Below are 20,958 nucleotides of genomic sequence, written 5' to 3'. Positions count from 1 at the left end.
TGCTAGTAGGTGTACAGTCACATTGTGTATTGCTTTGCTTCTTGCATGATTTAAAAGATATACAGATGAACGTACAAACAGTTAAATTCAGAAAATTTTATGAATTCACACTGCAGATGCAACTAAAAAGATTTGTGATAAAATACTACTGATCACAGGAGAGCAAGCAGGTTTGAGGAATTTTAGATGGGTTGCAAAACCATGACAATAAGAAACTTCAACTCAGATAAAAAAATTTTCACCTTTATGATCTTGGCACCATCACGAACTGCCGAATTGTTCCAAAATTATGCCAAACTTTTCATGCCACCTAGTAATGTCAGATGGTGCCAAACAGGCTTTTAAGGAGATTTGGTAGTCTTTAAGGATATTTTACAAATACCTACTGTTTAGGATTACAACTTCTAGCAAACTATTAGGTTGCAGCAATGAACACTCATTTGACAAAAGATTCTGTAAGCTATTACCCCCCCCCCCCAATAAAATAACACTTATCAGTCAAAAGTCTGTGCTTAAAATAAAAAAAAGTGCAAATTAATATGATTAGGATGAAAAAAAAAAAGTGCAAATCAATACTACGAATAGGGTAAAAAAAAAAAAAAATCCAACTTCATTATGTAAGATGTAACACATTTGAACTTATCAAGCTAAAAAATAATCTCTCTTCGTTAAAAAAAATCTTTTTATTAGACATGCCAGTCAGGATGAAAAGAAAATTAGCATAGTTCTTCTGATACTTAAAGTGGCCAGTTAATAATTTTTGTTAATTTTCCTTTGCTAAACTTTTTCGCAGTAGGTAGTTCTTTCCACACGCACACTTTATATTAAAGTTAAACTGAGAATAGTATTAAACGGACAATAGAAAAATCATCTTCAAATCTAAGTAAAGCTGCAATAAAATACCGGCAATCAATACTCAAATACTGCAGGCATTCAAATCAGCTCAATGATTGAACCTTCACATCAAGCAGAGCTATTATAAAGTTGAGTTTTTATTCCTTGAGTTAGAGGGAAGTGATATAGAAATGATACATAAATAGGTATAATGTGGGTCTTAAAAAGCAAGCTTAGTTATGATCACCTTAGAAAAAGATTAAACCTAAACAGTTTTGGGGGATGTGTGCAGAACAGGAGACTTTGATGGTATGGCCACATTGAAAGAATGGATGAGAGTTTTTGGGTCAGTGATGTACAGCAATTAAGGTAGCAGGTCTGCTTCACAGGAGAAGGCTAAGAAAAACATGGGAGGAAGTGACCTGGATAGTTTGTAAAGTCAATTTCTTAAAGTTGTTTAATGCACGTCAGCATGTAAAAAAAAAAACCCCAAAAAACCAAAAAAACCGTTAAAGCTCACATGAATATGATACAATACATTTTGTTTGTATTTTTATTTTAATTACTATGAAGCTTATACATTTTTACATCTTTTATTAATTTTGTATCAATTGTTGCTTACAATATTATTCCAGACAATATTCCAAAGAATTTTATAAAAATCATTATTTCCTGTATTTATTTCAATTATTATTGGACAGTGATTACCTTTATAGATTAGGTATTTTCCACCTTTTTTTAGTGAATGAGAGTAAATATTTCAATTAAAATAATGCACTATTATTGATTTTTATTAGCATTTTCACTTTAAAACAAATCGACTTGTATCAAGTAATGACTAAAAAGAAAAGTAGGGCAAACGTCAAAGACAACAAGAACATTGGTTAGTACAATCCTAATTTTAACAACGAAAATCAAATTGAATATTAAATTTAATAAAAAAATAAAATCAATTTTTTTTCTCTTCATTCCACTTTGGGCTATTACCATGAAAAATGATAGTTTCATAATTTTTATAGAAATGATTAATTACTATTCTAAGATTTAACATATATGGAATAACAAATGCAACACGAAAAAAACTAGTTAAAAGTGAATGAACAGCTATTAGAAAATTATTTTAAAATCTGGTTTCATACTAATAGGAGATTAAAGCTGGCAGCAGAGATACACAAGAGTTCTTGATTTCAGGAATGGTGTGTAGTTCTGTTAGTCTATAATAATGGGATGGGTTACTTTATTTAACAACATATTAAGCAACATTAAATGCTGGAAACCATTTGAAACAGGTTTTACTTTTGGAAACAAATTCTTTACATAAACAACAGTTGCACTTTCACAAGTTGAGCATCATTTAAAAATAAACGATTTTTTATGCAAGAAATTATTAAAAAAAACAAAACAAAACAAACAAACAAACAAACAAACAAACAAATAAAAGCCAAAAAAAAAACAATTCTTTAAAATCTTTCATTGTCTGTGAGCTTCTGTCAACAATCTGCAAGCCTTCGGATCAAGTCCAAGTATCAATTCTTTAACTTTGAATCAAACAGTTCTTGGCAGGCTTGTTGAATTTAATCTCAAATTGGCAACTATTTATAAAGTGTTTCATTGATCAGAATGGACCATAGTGAAATGGAGCAATGTCTAGACCATAAGATGGATGTGGCAGACTTCTGCACACTATGTCCGACAAACTTTTCCTTCAATCTAGTAGTTATACTGAACCTATCTGATAGCCAGGTAAATCTGCTAGCCTGGCTGTGCAATCATCAAGTCCACTCAAAAAAGAAAACATTGTAAATATGAAACTTTATTAATGTTCATATCTATCCTAATAATATTAGATGCATAAATGACCACAATATCATGAGTAGGGCATAGCTAACTTCATGGTTTGCAATAGTTTGTGTTTGTTCACCCTCCTCCCTAGTTTAAACCCCCCCCCCCAAAAAAAAACTTCACGATCCTCTGTAAAGATTCTTAATATCCTTAATTTATAATATACACTGCAGAAGTGAAGATAAAGATAAAAAAAACAATTTTTTTCAAGAATTTATTAATTACCCAATTTTTTTTAATGAATGTGGTATACTTTTAGAGATACAATGCCTTTATATATGAAGTATTTACTCAGCTCGTCATAAGATAAGACTAATAATCCCAGTCTAATATTGTTGGTATAAAGTAATTATCTCTTCACTTAGAAATTATTACTCAGATGTTTCTTAAACGATGGCAACATGCATCCACAAAGTAAAGCGCTTGTGCACAACTCATCCGATCGCATTGTTGTGCACCAAAACTAATTCTTCTGTAATGTTCCATATTTGCTATAAAAGTGAGAATTTAAACATTCTAGACAGATCGAGAAATTGTTTCACGCAACACATTATAAAAATCCATGTAAAATGATCAAGCAGTTTTGTTGTGCACAAGCAATCTAAATGGCAGTCTACACATGTAAACAGAAACTTCAATGATTCACACGTTTGAAGTGAACAAAACTTGCAACAATTGTCATTAGCAGAACTACTGCTACTAACATTTACCCTCTTTACTGAAGGAGAAACGAACAATGAAAATTTCATAAAAGCAAAGTTTGATTTGTCAGTTTAAATGCTATTTGGGTCCGACTTAAAATCCAACAAGATAACTTTATATATTATATATATATTAAAGCATCGCATGTTAATATGTTTTGTTTTTTTCATTAAATCTATATTTGAAGAAAAGTTCATTAAAAATAAATTTCTTGTAAAAAAAGCCTAAAATACAAACTAAGGCAAAAATGTAACTACTTTTATCATTCGGTTATGTTTTACAGCACATTCCTACAAAAACAATGTCATAACTTGAAAAATAAATCTTTTTAATTGATACATCTATTCTTAATTTCATTTTTCTCTTAAAATATTGTCCAGTTTATTCACTAAAAAATTTTTTTTATCAACTTTTAAGTCATAATTGTCTAAAAAAATTTTAAAGGTTTGCACATTTAGGGACTATGTAGTCACATTCTATCTGTTTGACTGTCTTTGTCTGTGTAATGGCAAGATCAAACTTTCTTTGTGTTATTTAATGTTGAAATGCAAAATCTCTTGTTAATGGTTTATTGTATACAATCTATTTAATACAAGTTACAATTTTATCCAGGGCCATAATTTTATTATTATTATTTTTTTTTTTTTTTTACAAAGGCATCACCACTTATCAATGCCAAGAGGCCACTCGAGGATAAGGGTTAAATAGTGTACAGTAGACAATTGGACACTAAAGTAATCGTTAGTAATGGAAATTCGGTAAATTTGTTAACTTATATGGAATGGCTCATCAAAAACTTGACAACCATATTGTAGTCAGCTGGAAAACAGGAAAATGGAAGACAATTCCATAGGCGTGAAGTTCTAAGAAAGAAATTGTATGTTCATAGTTTTTCCAACCATATTAATGAAATCCTGTTGCAGCTACCGTGTTTATAATAACTGCAACAGGATTTCAACCACACAGTCTATTCTATAGACCGAGACGATGCCTATTAGGCCAATCAAGCCACCCCCATGACCTCTTAGCTAATTGAAGGCTATGCACAAATAAACCGAATAAAAAACATAATACAGATGCTTCAATCTTCAGCACAATCAACAATGTCTATCATTCAATAGAAATCATATCAGATTTTCACACTCTAAATCTTTATAATTATAGTTGACTGTCCATCCCTTTCAGAATTTTTTTTGTTTTTACCCGCCCCCTTCTCAGTTAATTTTATCCCAATCCGACCCCACCCTTCACAACAACTGAAGGGGAGGGGAACTAGAATTTGTGTTTGGGAGTGTTCTTGTGTAGAAAATTACCCAGCAATTACATTGGTGACAAGAGTGGATGCAAATAACACCAATTCCTGGCAGCAATTGGAGCCTGGGAAAATAGCTGAATACTGATGATGATCACCATCACCTCCAACCCCCACCGTTCCCAGTCTCCCCTGTCATTATGGACAAATTGCAGGAAACAACAAATTATGACCTTCCCTAATGGCTGGGATTATTTTATAACTGGACAGTTTTGTCAATCAGATTTGCATGCATACACACATTTCACTATATAAGCATTTCTAGTATTATTCAGACCAACCTCAAATTTTATTTAAAGAATTTATTCTCAAAACAACATCATATTGAATTAAATAAAACAATTTATCTCTTAATATGATTCTTTAATTAAATCTTTTTGGGTAAAAAATAGGTTAATTTTATTTGATGGTTAAAATCTGTAATGATTAAGTCATTAGATTTCAATTCTAATAACATAACTTCAATATTCATTTCCAATAACTAAAGCAGATCCTCTTTTATAAGTAAACCTTAGAACTAGTAAGCTAGAAGACTTATGTATAAACTTAGTAAATGATTTAAATTTGTTTAAAAACAAAACAAAACAAAAAAACCCTCAAAGAATAAAAGAAAAAACACTGAATCAAACAATTATTTCTACATATATTAAAACGTACATTCTCTTGATAACAAAACTTATGTTTTTTAAAGGTTTCAGTGATATTTTTATTAAAAAAATAAATAAAAACAAAACCATTATTATTCAAAATTGTTATCGCTATTCAATTAATTTGACTTTTTTTTTTTAGACTAATGAGAATTCTATTTAGTTACATACTTCTGAAGGTATGCATGGAAAGAATTATTTGAATTAAAGTGTTTTAATAGGAGTAGTAGTAGTAGCAGCATAAATCATATTCAAGAAAATGTGTGTAATAATAAAAGTAATCAATATAATGTGACTAATTAAGTATATGTACATAATTGGACAAAAAGTATGGTGAAGGTTCAAACTTATAATATCTGTCCCTACAAACAGGAGACAAGGAGTAAAAATATCACCAGCTTCCTCTGAAAATGTTATAAGTAGAGAAAAAAAGATGAATAACAAAAACGCTTTAGTTTTTAAAAAATTTTTTTTTTTTTTATTCAATTTTCACCCCAAACAAGGCACAGTGCCACTTTGAAGCAGGGGGCTACTATCAGGGACTTAATTAGCGGGGTCATTATGAAGGGAGATGAGTAGAAAGATGTTTGTTAACATTACACTTGAACTTCTGCATATCAGTGCAGTTAGGAAAGCAGAATCCCGGAAGGGAGTTCCAAAGGCCCGCAGTTCTGGGGAAGAAACTATTGGAGTAAAAGGCTTTCTTGCACCTAGGGATCTCTACTGTAAAGGTTTGTCGGGGGTAGTTACGTCGGGGAGGTACAAGTGTTTGCAGTTCGTCAGAGCATTCACCATTAAAGTATTTGTAGAACAGGCAGAGGGATGCAACATCTCGTCGATGGGACAGAGGCTGAAGCCTAGATGACAGTTCAGGACCTATCAGGTTGGCGACTCTCTTTTGAACCCTGTCCAGGAGCGAGATACAAGCAGCAGATGCACCAGCCCAGATGTGACAACAGTACTCCATACATGGGCGAATGGTGGCCTTATAGAGGTATAGGATACTGTCAGGCGTAAGTAGTTTTCTAGCACGGTAGAGGGAGCCAACCTTCCTAGTTTCTTCTTTTTTTTTCTTTTAGCTTTTGAAACTATATCAATTAATTCTACAGGAGAAAAGGTGGCTACTCATATAACACTACTTTTTGGTGAACACCTGTGTTTGCATATGAAAGCATCAGAAAACGCTAAAATGAGAAAACTGAAATATTTCCAGAGTTTGAACCTTTACATATGAAGAGCTGATGTCGGCTCCATCTCTCATTCAACAATTAACCAAAAAATCAATGACTGAAATCTCTTGTTTTGTTCACTTAAACCATATCTCCTTTATGTGTGATGATACAGTAACTATGCAATTAAATAAACACAAGAATAAATATATATGCTATTTTTAATTTTTTTTATTTTAAATAACTTTTTCTCACTCAAAAATAAATGTACTATTGAATTAAAAGTTCTATGAAACTTGACTATACAGATTTTATAGCAGAGAAGAAAACTTATAAGATCTTGTATTACAATGGTATCTCTCATTTACTTACGTTTATTATATCCGTGTGTGTGTGTGTAACATCAGTTATGTAATATTTGATTTCAAATTTTTTTTTGCTTTGGTTTTCAACTGTTCTGAGCCAACATTTTGCACTTAAAGATTTTAAGTGATCTCCCTTTTATCAACCTATTCACTTTGATTGGGTTGAGCCAGTTTCTATTATGATCTGCTCCACATCCTCCTTTGACTTTGTATTGCAAGTAAATATTATACTTGCTGATAAAAGATTTATTTTTAAAGATTGAGAACTTTCATCAAGATTTTCCATTTGCAATGCAAACAATTGTCTGTTTTTTTTTTATGTTAAAACAATGGAAAATCCTAACAATAAGTTGCAAGGAAGTAATAACGTTTAACAATAGAAAACGGAAATGACAAACTTTAATAGAAATTTGTATACTTGCATCAATCAATGCAGCAATTCAATAAAAAATTAAGCATTAAAGTATTTGGCAAAAAGCATTTACGTTCAAAGAGTTATATCACTTTGGATACCTACTGCTTTCAAAACTAATTAGTCAAAAATCTATTGCACAGTTCAGATATTTTAAAAAACAGTTTTACTATTAATTTTGACCAGTGTTTATTTTTATTGCATTTCTAGATATGTCTGGAAAAAAAAAAAGGTAAACTTTTTATTTATTTATTTTTTTGCTGTTTTTGTAATTTCACTGTTAACTGCACTTCCTATTTGAGGAAAGCAAAGAAGCCAAGGTCTTGGTCCAACAAATGAGAATATAAAAATGTTCCACATTTAAAATAAATCACTTCTTTCATGTGGAACAGTTACATTCACAGTTGAGGGTGAGTGTCTGGCATTTAGCATTAATAACTTGAATGACCTAACAATAGAAGTCCTATGCAAAACACGGTTCAATAAACTTAGCATGTGTTTGGATCAACTAGCTTCGAACATGATCCAGCTCAAATAACTGTAGTTCAAAAATTGCTTCAAATTTATGTGTTTACTGGCGAACACTCATCGTGCAACATTTTTGTCAAAAATTGCTTCCAATTTATGTGTTTTGTCGAAAATGAAAATATTTCTGCATAATGAATCCTCACAACCAACTCATGAAAGAAATTTTTTTTCTGTATGATTTTTTGTAATGTCAAGGATGATACTCTTGTCAATTTTATTATCTTCTAAGCCTGTATCACACTTGCTGATGCTACTAACTATTTATGGATTCTATTGAAATTAGACAGCTCTTAAAACGTTTTCCATTGGATGGCAAAAATATTTCTTTTTTCCTTCTATCTGGAAATATTTATCCTTAAAAAATAAAACTTATATTCTTTAAAATGTTTCCATTTCAGAGGTTCGTTTTCATTTTTACATTATAATATCAGCTTGATATTTTACAATGTGTTTGCGTCAATGTTGAATGTTCACTGATATATTTTAACTAAATAACTTATAGTATGAAACTATTATATACAATTATCAAGAACAAAAACAATTTGATGGAAAGTCAAAAAATGAACTAATGGCTAGAATATTAGAATTTTACGCAGCAAAATTTTAATAGAATTTAAATACATTTTTCATAAACTTATTGAATTCATTGTTAATTCAAAGCATAAATCAATAGATATAGCTGTGCCATTTCATGTTTTAAGTTAAAAAGTGACAACAGAAATTGTTTGAGGAGTTTATATTGGCATAAGAACATAAAAAGTTGCTGAAATATGCAATTTTCTGTTTATCTACTTTTAATAAATCAAGTTGCTTTTATTTTGAACTTTTTTTTTATGTTAGACTAAATGTTTTCATCTTCATATCTGGATTCCTCTTTCTACATCTAATCCTTTCCATGTTCATTTTAACAATGATCTCCAGGTTTCAACTCCATCGCACTTGAAATAGTACAATTTTTAAAAATATTTTTAAATAGGTGATCTATATTTGATTGGTGGGGGGGGGGGGGGTCACTTTGGAAAATAAAGACATTTTTAAAAACGAATTTGAGTAAAATAACTACATTATGAATTGCAAACATTACAATTTTAGAAAAAAAACAAAACAAAAAAAAGCTCATGCTTAATGTTATTGAAATCTACATTTAGAAAACAAAAAATTACAAAAATACCCCCTCCACATGGAATTAAGAAAATTCTATAATCGTAAAAATATATAAGTGTTGAAAGTTAAAAACTTACGCCTTCTGTCTTTTCCAATGGCTTCACTGATTTTTTCTCGAATAATATGGCAAGCATCGAAGACAATTGTGGATGGGTCAAACTGCATCGTCTTGACCACATTGCTGCCAACAACACTGATCTTCAGCGAAAGGGTAGCCATGTTGAGCGGTGAGTAATTGTTTTATGGACGGCAGAAGATGATTAGGATGAAGATGATTTCAGGGATGCTGTTGGCTGTGTTATTGCTTGGTGCCTATGTTTCTTGCGTCTTGAGGGAGGAAAAAGCCTGCAAAGAAAAACATAGGATGTTCTTACCAAGAGCAATGATTGAAGAATAAGGAAAATTAAGGCAAGGACAAAGATAAAACATTTTTTTTTTTTTTAATTACAGGAATGTATAAGGAACTGATACATGGTGAACACTTTGGATGTTGAGAACACATCAATTATTGGCCCCAAGTTTTATCTTTCCAAAATGTCAAATTTGTCAAACACCCCGTAGACTTCATTTTAGAGGAATCTACTAATCAGTCATGAAAAATGCAAAAGAGACAACAAAGACATCTTGTAGCATTTCATAAAGACAACATACTAAATAGGTTTTTGTAAACAAATTATTGTACAGTAGAATCCTTTTTTTTTAATTTTTTTTTACACGGTAGTCACCACTTATCAAGGCCCGGAAGCCACTCAGAGATAAGGGTTATTTTAAAAAGGTTAATCCAAGGTTCGGATCCCTGACTATCAGGCGGGTAACGTCAGGCAGATCCTGGGATACAGTGGCCGTAGGATACATTTTTTTCAGGTTACGATGTGGAATACAATGTTTTTCCGACTGCTAGTTACAGTATTTGCTCCGCCTTAGGGTGTTATTTATAATGTTATTTAATTATACACGTGTATTATATACTGTAGTGTATTTTGTTAATTTTTAATGCTGTATCCTGGGAGTCTATTGTATCTTCTATTGCAATATCCAAATAATTGTAAAAAATAAATTAATTTACATATATATTTTAAATATTCTTTATCTGGTGTTGGATGCAGAAATATAAACAAATTTTTTATTAAGTTTGTATGCAACTTCCGCTGTTTTGGATGTAAACGAAACATGCCTTTCATATACATTCATAGATTTAAAATATTCAAGACTCCACAGCATAAAGTTTTTTTTTTATATCGCTTAGGTATTTAATGCTTAGAATCACTGAATTTGTTTAATATATATAACTGTGACATACATGTGAAATGGACAGTCAAAATAGCTCAATATGATATATGAGTAAATTATCCGTATAAACTGAAGGGAAAGGGGGCTCTAACACTGGAAATTATAATTAGCAGTATCAACAAGAAGTATCAGATTATTAATAATAATCGAATAGTGAATGCAACGTAAAATGAATAATAATTTTAAGCATTGACCATAAGTTAATTTTCAACAAAGAGAAAGAAAATCTTCAAAGTTTAGTTAATTTCAAATAAGTTTTAAGAAAATTAATCAATTAACAGCCTGAAACAACACACACAATCTGTAACGATTTAAAGATGAGATATTTGTAAAAAAGCAATCATGAAAATGAATCCAATGCCAATAGTCAGTTCAGCTTGCTGGTGGAAGAAGCTCATTTGGATTTTAGACATTCAAATATTAAAAGCAAGATTTCCCACATTTACTGTAATATTATTAATATTCAGATTATAGCCTCAAGTAATATTTTTTTTTTTTAAAAATCAGATATTTTTAGTAATCGAAGACCATAATAAGTTATAACCTTGTATGTTTGTCTAACTCACGTGTACACTACTATTCAATCTAATGCTATGAAACCACAAGTGACATAGCTTACACATTTACTTTCAATACTTCATCCTAATATTTTCTAGGTGTTCCATTTTACACTGTTTTTATCTCCATTTATTTTTCTACTGGCTTCTGGATTATTACAATTGGTTAATCACCCTGGAAAATCTCATCAGTATGCCCTGTATTTAAGAATTCAGGTGATCGTTCATCCCCCTCTCAGTACAGGCCAATAAGTCTCCTGTGCATCATGAGCAAGTTGTGTTAAATAGAGAAGTAATCAACCATCTCAGCGAAAATAAACTTCTTAGTGACACACAATATGGTTTCTGTTCTGCTAGATCTACAGCAGATGTGCTTACAGTTATATCTCATAGGATTAGCGAATCTCTCGAGAGAGGCAACCTTTCTAGGGCAATTGCTCTTGACATATCAAAGGCCTTTGATAGAGTATGGCATAACGGTTTACTTCACAAGATCTCCAGCTATGGTATAGCTGGAAATGTCTTCTCAATTATTAAATCATTTCTCTCTGATAGGTTCATAAGAGTAGTAGTTGATGGGCAAAAATCAGAAGCTCTCAGTATTAATGCTGGAGTCCCTCAGGGGTCTATCCTGGGCCCAACTCTTTTCCTGATCTACATTAATGATCTTCCAAATCATATCCTTACATCATTTGTAGACATTTTTGCTGATGATACTACCATCTATGGTAGCATATCTAAGACAGTAAACGACCAAGTTCTCTCTGATTCTCTCTCCTCTGATCTTGATCACGTTGTACAATGGGGAAAGGAGTGTCTGGTTACTTTTAATGCACCTAAAACCAAGCTTCTATCTGTACATCAACGTTCTGATCCCCATCTGGCATCAATTAAAATGAATGACTCTTGGGGAGGCAAGTTTTGACAGGCTTCTGGGCTTGACCTTTACTCCTGATCTTAAATGGAATATGTACATCAAAGCTGTTGCCAAGGCTGCTGGAAAAATGGTTGGATCCTTCTATAGATCCAGTAGATATCTCACTGCTGATGCAATTCTCTATCTATATAAGAGCCAGGTACATCCAAGAATGGAATACTGTTGCCACATCTGGGCAGGAGCTGCTAGAAAGGACTTGTCCTGCCTTGATAGGGTTTAAAATAGACTTTGTGGCCTCGTGGGAGATCTCCTTTTCTCTTCCATGCAACCACTTTCTCACAGAAGAGATGTTGCGAGTTTGCTTTATCGTTATTTTCATGGAAAGTGTTCAACTGAGCTTCAATCTATGGTCCCCGCTCGCCAAACTTTCACAAGAAACACTAGACTAGCTGAAACACTATCAATAATTCCCCCCACTCTTTATCTGTGCCTAAACCTAAACGTAGATTCTATGATCAAAGCTTTTTTTCTTAGAATTGCACGCCTGTGGAATTGTCTTCCATTTTCCTGCTTTCCAGCTATCTATAATATGGTTGTCTTCAAGTCCAACGTGAACAAGTTTCTGATGAGCCGTTACACTTAAGTTAACAAATTTACCGAACTTCCATTACTATCGATTACTATATTTTCCTTTTGACAACTGTACACTCTTTAACCCTTATCCTTGGGTGGCCTCTCGGCCTTGATAAGTGGTGACGCCTATTGATTTTATTTACAAAATATTAGTAAAAAAAATACCATGCTTGTTCACTTCAAAACATGTCACAAAACTTGATGAGAAATAATTTAATCAACAAATTTAAAGATGACAACATTAAAAAAAAGTGAGAATCATTATTTCATAAACCTCCATAAAAAAGAAATAATACCAAATATTGTTAAGATCACAGAGGCCAATGCTGAAGATTAACCTGCAAATAATTCATGTTGACGTTTTTTCAATTCTGTTAAAACTTAACGCTTAGACACTTTTACATAAATATCTCCCTTCCAATCCATGATGTTCTTTCATCACCGAGATGCCTTGCACTTTATTTTTAATACCTTTCTCAAAAATATCTGTACACAATCCAATAAAATAGATTCAAAAAGATTTTAACTCCTCATCACCAATCCGGTAGATTAATAATGCTTCTTACCATGAAAAATGATTTGATATTTTCAATTTTTTTTTTCTCCGAGAATTTCAGAGAATTTAGGGGGGGGGGGGAAATGTGGTAGGTAAGTCTATCAGTCATGTGTGTAAAGAATGTAAGCTTCAACGTTTTATTTCACTTTCTGGTTTTCGATCATGGCTTGAAAATGAAAAACTTTGAAAACAATGAAATCTTTTACAAATTGTATCAAGTTTCCTTTCACAATTTAGTGTTAATTGTTAAAAGCATTAGAGTATTATGGAACTTTAAGGGTGGAAACTTGTTAATTTGGACAGCCTGTTTCACCTATCTAATAATGGAATAAACCTGTGGGAAACTAGTGAAACAAATTTTTTTTTCTCACAAGTTTTACTGGGCATAGATTTGTTCTACTAGACACTGTCCTAGAGTATCTAAGGTTTCTTTATATAATAGTTTGTCAGGGCAATCTGGTATGAGGATACTTTTTTTTTTAGAAGTATACACTGACTGAACATTTAAATAATATAGTATTCGAAGCATAAGTAAGATCCCATCAATATGGCTTCCTTACACTGGCTTCTTCTCTAAGTAATGTTGCATATGGTAATAATGCTAAACTGGATACTCAACCAGACTAGATGAATTCTTGTCCTGGAATCGTAAGATCCAGAGACCAAAAGAAAGATATATTATAACATAGTTAACTAGTGAGAGGAAATTAATATTTTTAACTTCTTTAATAATTCAACATTTGAGAGATAAAAGACGACTGTAATGGCGTATTCGAATATCTATGCATTTCATCTAGAGATTAAGTGTTAGCCACAGGAAATTTACAAACGTTGACAAAATTTGAAGAGAATAAAAATAATTAAACATGTGACATATTAGGAATTAAATATTTGAAATTTAAAGTTTGATTGATAATGGCGAATTCAAATATCTATGCATTCCATCTAGAGATTAAGCGTTAGTGCTAGTAAGGGTTAGTCCTAGTAAACGTTAGTCCTAGTAAGCGTTAGTCCTAGTAAGGGGAACCTTGATTTTTGAGAACTTCAACTGAAGTAAAATGAAAAACAAAATTTTAGATCACATGTAGTAGACATTTAAAAATTTTTTTTTTTTAAATGGATCTACGTCTTGGAAAATGCAGGGCACATCACATTACAAAGATCTGTGTCATATCTCATCCTTATAACAATCTATTTTCTATAAAGTAGAACCCCGGGATACGGTGGCCCTAGGATGTTTTTTTTTTCAGGTTACGATGTGGAATACAATTCTTTTGCTGGATCCTAGTTACAGTATTTTCCCCACCTGATGGTATTATTTATAATGTTATTTGATTATATACATGTGTATATGTGTACTTCACTGTATTTTGTTACTAATTTTTAATGCCGTATCCCGGGGTTCTACTGCATTTCTTACTATGAGCTAGCAATATTCTTTTAATATCAAATGTAATTTGAAAGTAATTACGTGTAATATTAAAACAAATAGAACCAACATTCTTCAGGTGTGTCTGTCCAATTTGAGTGCTAAATGATGAAAATGTTATTCTAACCTTAAGAGACCAACTGACAAATCTCTTACAGCAATACTTAAACACATCGGAAATATGTGCCGATTTCATCTGCATTTGTTGCAATGTTGCAAATGAAAATATTCTTTCAAACTTGAATACGATAAACCAAATAAATGTAATTTATCTCAGAAATATTACATCTAAAAAAATAAAAAATATAAAAATTAAAGATGAACACTGACCACAAATATATTAAAATATAACATGTAAAACTAAATAATTATTTCAACTGTTTTTTGTGTTTTAGTGTAAACTAGCAGGAAGGCTTGACGTTTCCCAGGATTTAATTAGGAATCTTGTGTCCTTTTGCACCCTGTCTATACAGGGTTCTACATTGCGACTGAAACAGTCGCATTTGCGAGTGATTTTTCAAAGTGGTGACTAGAAATAATGAAACGCTTATCTTTTGGCGATTGCATTTCTTTCACCGACAATCTTCCAAAGCTCACTACACAGTGAAAAATATCTGTTCAATTTTTTTTTTTTTTTAATAAAATGAAAAGTTTATTATAACAATAAAAGTTTATTAGAACAATATATTCTTTTTTAACAAAGGCTTTAAAAAAAAAAACATCTGAAGAAATTAGAATGTTTATCCCTTCAAGTATCAACATAAAATTTGTTGCATATTTAGAATTACACATTTTTAAAAATAAAATACAAAAAATGTTGATGTACAAACTCATCACAGAACGAAAATGTCATATTCTAAAAATCATATGGGTTTTCTAGTAACTTTTCTATTTGGCTAGTAACCGAAAATATTTAGTTGTCAAAGGTCAACTAAAGATAAATTTGTCTATAGAGCCCTGCTATACCACCATATGAAGTATTTTTTATTGTTACTTTAAAAAAAAATTATAATATTCAATATTTGGGATGATGCTGAAGGATAAAAGTAAAGTGATATTAATCAGAACAAATCTCAGTAAATTTATTATCTTTAACTCCTTTAAGGCACACAAACACAATTCCCAAGAATCAATAGAGAATACCTGTGCACCCATGCTCCAAACCCTGAATCCCTTAAGATTCATATATATATATTTTTTCCCTAGAATTTTCGAATCATAAAAATTTCCTCTGTATAGATGTAGATCTCACAATAATGGCGTACCACCTTTGATCAAAATGAAATATACTATTCTAAGTAAACTGGGTAACATGGTTTCAAAATATGTATTTTTATAGCTAAGGGAGTATAAAAGTAAGAATTTGTGAACAGGAATTACCACTTTATATAGAGAAATGTAGCAAAAGGTTGCTTTTCTTGCTCGAGTCATAAAAGGTCAAACACCAGCAAGAAGATAACCATTTTGCCTTCTGCTTAAAAATCATAGGTGTTGGGAGAGGGAGATTCCAAGAGTTGCTCGAAATTGCCATATACATGAAAAATTCTTGGAATATAGTTTAAAATCTACTCCAGTCGAATTTCTTTCCCATGGGAAGTTTTTATTAGGATAAGATTGTCTGGTAAGTCTTGGGGTTCAGTCAAACAAGGAAACACACACATACATATGCATACATATAAACATATATAAAAGAAAATACATATTCAGAACATATTTTACACAAGTTAAAGATTTTATTACTAGAATAGAAAAGTTTGGGGATATAAAAAAAAAAATCAACATCCTTATTGAAGAGTTTCACCCCCCCCAAAAAAAAATAATAGAAAAAATTAAAAAATTTTCCCTAGTGGTACAATTGTAAAGCAATTCTCACAGAGATTAATCATTGCAAGTTACCTTAAAATTACAGCTTAGTGAAAGACTATGTCCAGCTACACTGAGTAAATGTTAATCCATGAACAGAATTCAACAACCTGTCTATGTGTATTATAGTAGCTGACATCCATATGACATACAAGTGGATAACTCAATACTGATAAAAATTCATGCAATAAAGAAATAAATCTAGTTAGGGCCAGATCTGGAAAAGAGGTTGGTTGCAGAACCAATTTGAAATGTAATATATGCAGTTTTGTCATAGTTTCAATTAACTTGTGACAGTAAACTGGCTTGGTAAAATGGACTTTTTTCTGATTTCTTCATTTAAGCATATAAATAATGCTATATAATATTCACTTTTGGTAGGTTTTCTTTTCAAAGTAATCGATGAACAAAATATCTTTCACATCTGAAAATGCAAAAGCCAAGGTTTACACAGTCACTTTCAACAACTTCTGCCTTGTGCTGTCCACTCAGCTGTTGATCTGACTATCCAGATTTCATCCATTGTCACATTAATGCAAAACCTCATTGCTGCATTAAAAATTTACCAAAAAAATGTTCTAAATCATTAATGCTTATTGTTTTAGATCCACTATGAGCAAATGCAACACCCATTTCGAACACAATTTTCATGCAAAATTGTGAATCGAGTGACTTTTGATGTTTTCAAATTTTTCTGATACATAACTTCAATACACGATTGCAAACCGAGTTTGGACATTTTTATGTTTTCCATGACAACTAACAAATTTGGGCAACTTGAGTGTTCAGCATCATTTGTGTACAACTGTGTGTAAAATTAGCACATTACCTCTTAACCATTGTTTCTGATGGAGGAAAATCCAAATAACACTTATCACACAATAGCTTTTGTTTGAACAGTGTTTCTATATCAACACACAAAATTCAAATTTTTCCATTTAAAAAGTTTGCAACTAATTAATTAAACTAATTTGTAAACTAATAATATAATTGGACTCCAATTTTTACATGTGCCATTTCAAGATATGTATTTTACAAAAATCGTATAGTTTTTGTATTTTTTTTTTAATTAATGGAAACATCTATATCAGACCAGGATTTTTAAGTGATATGTTACATCTAGCTATAGATAATTTATTGAAGAAAGTTATTGAATTTTATGAAAAAGTTAAATTTAATATTTAGAGCAGGATATCAATATATAAAATAAAATGAAAATTGTCTGTTTTTCATGCTGTCCCCATCCAATCAAACTTGATACCAATTATAAATTACAGAACCCCGAAGAAAAAAAAACAAAAAAAAACTAACATATTGATTTTAGAATCAAACACTGGACTGACTGGAGTCAATCAAAGGAGATAATTAAATAATTTGGATGATTTTTATATTGACTGTTATATTCAAATGTAACCTTTGACTTTATTCAAATGCATCTTTTAAAACTAGAGAATCTTTATACCAACTTCTGAAACTTAGTCAGAATAAACTTTTTTAACAAAATTTTTTTACATTATATATTTCAATATATACTTCATTTTCTTCCATCAAAATTTATAAATGTACTTTATAATTCAATTTGATAATGAAAATTCCTTGATGAACTAAAACTTCTTGTGGATTTTCAAAACCAGCCTTAAATTATTGTAGAACTTTAAAGTGAAAGATAATTTGAGATCGATGATGTAGGTAGTTACTTCAGTTACTTATATAAGTGTTGTTTTTTGACCTTTCCTGTTTAGCTAAATTTTGATTTAAATAAAAGAAGAATCAATTGCTTCATAGTTGAAGGAAGAAAGTCATACAAAACCCACAAATGACATCTGATAACCGAGAACGGTGTGGCCGGTTGAGAAAAACAAAAATGCAAATGAAGGAACGGACATTCTGGTTTCTGTCAGTAACAATTAGTCTATATTGGAAGAGAGATTCACAAAGAATGGGCATTTTGCCAATAAGCGAGAAATGTGAAGACATGCACAATGATCCGATGGGGTACAAGTGGGTGAAATACGAATACGTCAATTATAAGAAAGTTAATCATTAAATTATCAAAGTGAAGACAAGCAATTAAATTAATTATTCGTTGAAAAAAAAACACACCCTCTCCCTGCTCCTGCCATCAAGGAGGATTTGTTTGTTTCATGGCATGTCAACACTTTTCGGGTCATTTAATACTGGATCCAGTCATGTTGGTAAGATGTGTTTACACTTTCTGTTCGGCATATCTTCAGATATTTTATGCATATAACACCAAGATGAAATTTCACGTCATCACCAGGATGCTGGCAGATATTACCCTTATGGGTTAGAGTGGCACTGGGAGTAATAAAAACTAAGAACTCCACACTCCTCCAAAGCGTTTAATTTGGAAGTTTAACTAAGGGTGAAAACCAAATGCATTATTTTCTATTTCTCAGCCAAAAAACCACAAATGTTTTTGTGAATTTAGTTGAAATCTCAAAAGAGTGAAAATTTATAATATACCAAAACTGATAATCTTGTTTATTTGCTCATTGGATATTTTAAATGCTGGGTGGAAAGATGACAAAGACAAGTGGTGAAAAGAGGGAAATGACAAAGACATTTTCGGAAAAGCTTTCTATTAGGTACACTGAATAGCAAGTGCATCGCAACTTTATCAGGCAAAGACTGTTTACTGATACTGTAATTTCTATTAAAACATTAACTTTTTTTTTTTAATCTATATATTTATCTCATGTACAAAATACCAACATTGACTCAACGAGTCACAGGTCATTTGTCTAAGTAAAATATTGGGTTGACATATAAGTTCTGACATTTTTTTTTTTTTTTTTTTTAATATATTGTGTTTTTAAAATTTATTCATTATATTTTATTATTTTGGTTCAAGTTATTTCAATTTATTTACAGATGATCAAAATGGAATGTTAAGTTGAACAAAATATGCACTTTTGACACCTTAAATAGTTGTTAGTTCTTATTTTACTTTTAAAAACTGTAGATTTAAAAAACGGCAAGAACTTGCTAATCGAATATATTTTCACCTGTAAATTCAGTAATTCTAAGAAAATAACCAATCGAATAGATTTTCACCTGTAAATTCAGTAATTCTAAGAAAATAACCAATCGAATAGATTTTCACCTGTAAATTCAGTAATTCTAAGAAAATAATCAATCGAATAGATTTTCACCTGTAAATTCGGTAATTTTAAGAAAATAACCAATCGAATAGATTTTCACTTGTAAATTCGGTAATTCTAAGAAAATAACCAATCGAATAGATTTTCACTTGTAAATTCGGTAATTTTAAGAAAATAACCAATCGAATAGATTTTCACTTGTAAATTCGGTAATTTTAAGAAAATAACCAATCGAATAGATTTTCACTTGTAAATTCGGTAATTTTAAGAAAATAACCAATCGAATAGATTTTCACTTGTAAATTCGGTAATTTTAAGAAAATAACCAATCGAATAGATTTTCACTTGTAAATTCGGTAATTTTAAGAAAATAACCAATCGAATAGATTTTCACCTGTAAATTCAGTAATTCTAAGAAAATAACCAATCGAATAGATTTTCACTTGTAAATTCGGTAATTTTAAGAAAATAACCAATCGAATAGATTTTCACCTGTAAATTCAGTAATTCTAAAAAAATAACCAATCGAATAGATTTTCACTTGTAAATTCGGTAATTTTAAGAAAATAACCAATCGAATAGATTTTCACTTGTAAATTCGGTAATTTTAAGAAAATAACCAATCGAATAGATTTTCACTTGTAAATTCGGTAATTTTAAGAAAATAACCAATCGAATAGATTTTCACTTGTAAATTCGGTAATTTTAAGAAAATAACCAATCGAATAGATTTTCACTTGTAAATTCGGTAATTTTAAGAAAATAACCAATCGAATAGATTTTCACCTGTAAATTCAGTAATTCTAAGAAAATAACCAATCGAATAGATTTTCACCTGTAAATTCAGTAATTCTAAGAAAATAACCAATCGAATAGATTTTCACTTGTAAATTCGGTAATAAAATAACCAATCGAATAGATTTTCACCTGTAAATTCAGTAATTCTAAGAAAATAACCAATCGAATAGATTTTCACCTGTTAATTCGGTAATTTTAAGAAAATAACCAATCGAATAGATTTTCACCTGTAAATTCAGTAATTCTAAGAAAATAACCAATCGAATAGATTTTCACTTGTAAATTCGGTAATTTTAAGAAAATAACCAATCGAATAGATTTTCACCTGTAAATTCAGTAATTCTAAGAAAATAACCAATCGAATAGATTTTCACTTGTAAATTCGGTAATTTTAAGAAAATAACCAATCGAATAGATTTTCACTTGTAAATTCGGTAATTTTAAGAAAATAACCAATCGAATAGATTTTCACTTGTAAATTCGGTAATTTTAAGAAAATAACCAATCGAATAGATTTTCACCTGTAAATTCAGTAATTCTAAGAAAATAATCAATCGAATAGATTTTCACCTGTAAATTCGGTAATTTTAAGAAAATAACCAATCGAATAGATTTTCACTTGTAAATTTGGTAATTTTAAGAAAATAACCAATCACTTCTTATGCAAATCTTTCCCACCTAACACTAGCAGCACTACAGTGTGTTTCATGAAAATATTTTTACATTTTTAATCATTAAAAATTTATTATTCTTTATCATTTATTTTGAGATTTCAGCTTCTTCCAAAACCCTTTTTGAAAAAGAGGGTAGCAATCATATTCCCTCCATATAAATTTACTACTCAGATTTCATCTT

At 30.7% G+C, this 20,958-nt stretch overlaps 1 protein-coding gene across 18 annotated transcripts in view; it reads right to left on the bottom strand.

Moving 5' to 3' along the window:
• The window catches only part of LOC145289209 (talin-1-like), a 617,531-nt gene that overhangs the window by 307,152 nt on the left and 289,421 nt on the right, over positions 1-20,958 (bottom strand). For all 18 annotated transcript variants that reach the window (XM_080136391.1, XM_080136396.1, XM_080136401.1 and 15 more), the window contains one exon: positions 9,053-9,320. In XM_080136391.1, the coding sequence (XP_079992517.1) occupies positions 9,053-9,194 (142 nt within the window). In that variant the 5' untranslated portion in view covers positions 9,195-9,320. The remainder of the gene's footprint in view (positions 1-9,052; positions 9,321-20,958) is intronic.

Source organism: Euprymna scolopes, chromosome 2, assembly GCF_053919585.1.
Source record: "Euprymna scolopes isolate OS-2025 chromosome 2, ASM5391958v1, whole genome shotgun sequence".
Classification (NCBI taxonomy): Eukaryota; Metazoa; Mollusca; class Cephalopoda; order Sepiida; family Sepiolidae; genus Euprymna; species Euprymna scolopes.
This window is presented reverse-complemented; position numbering and strand designations above follow the sequence as displayed.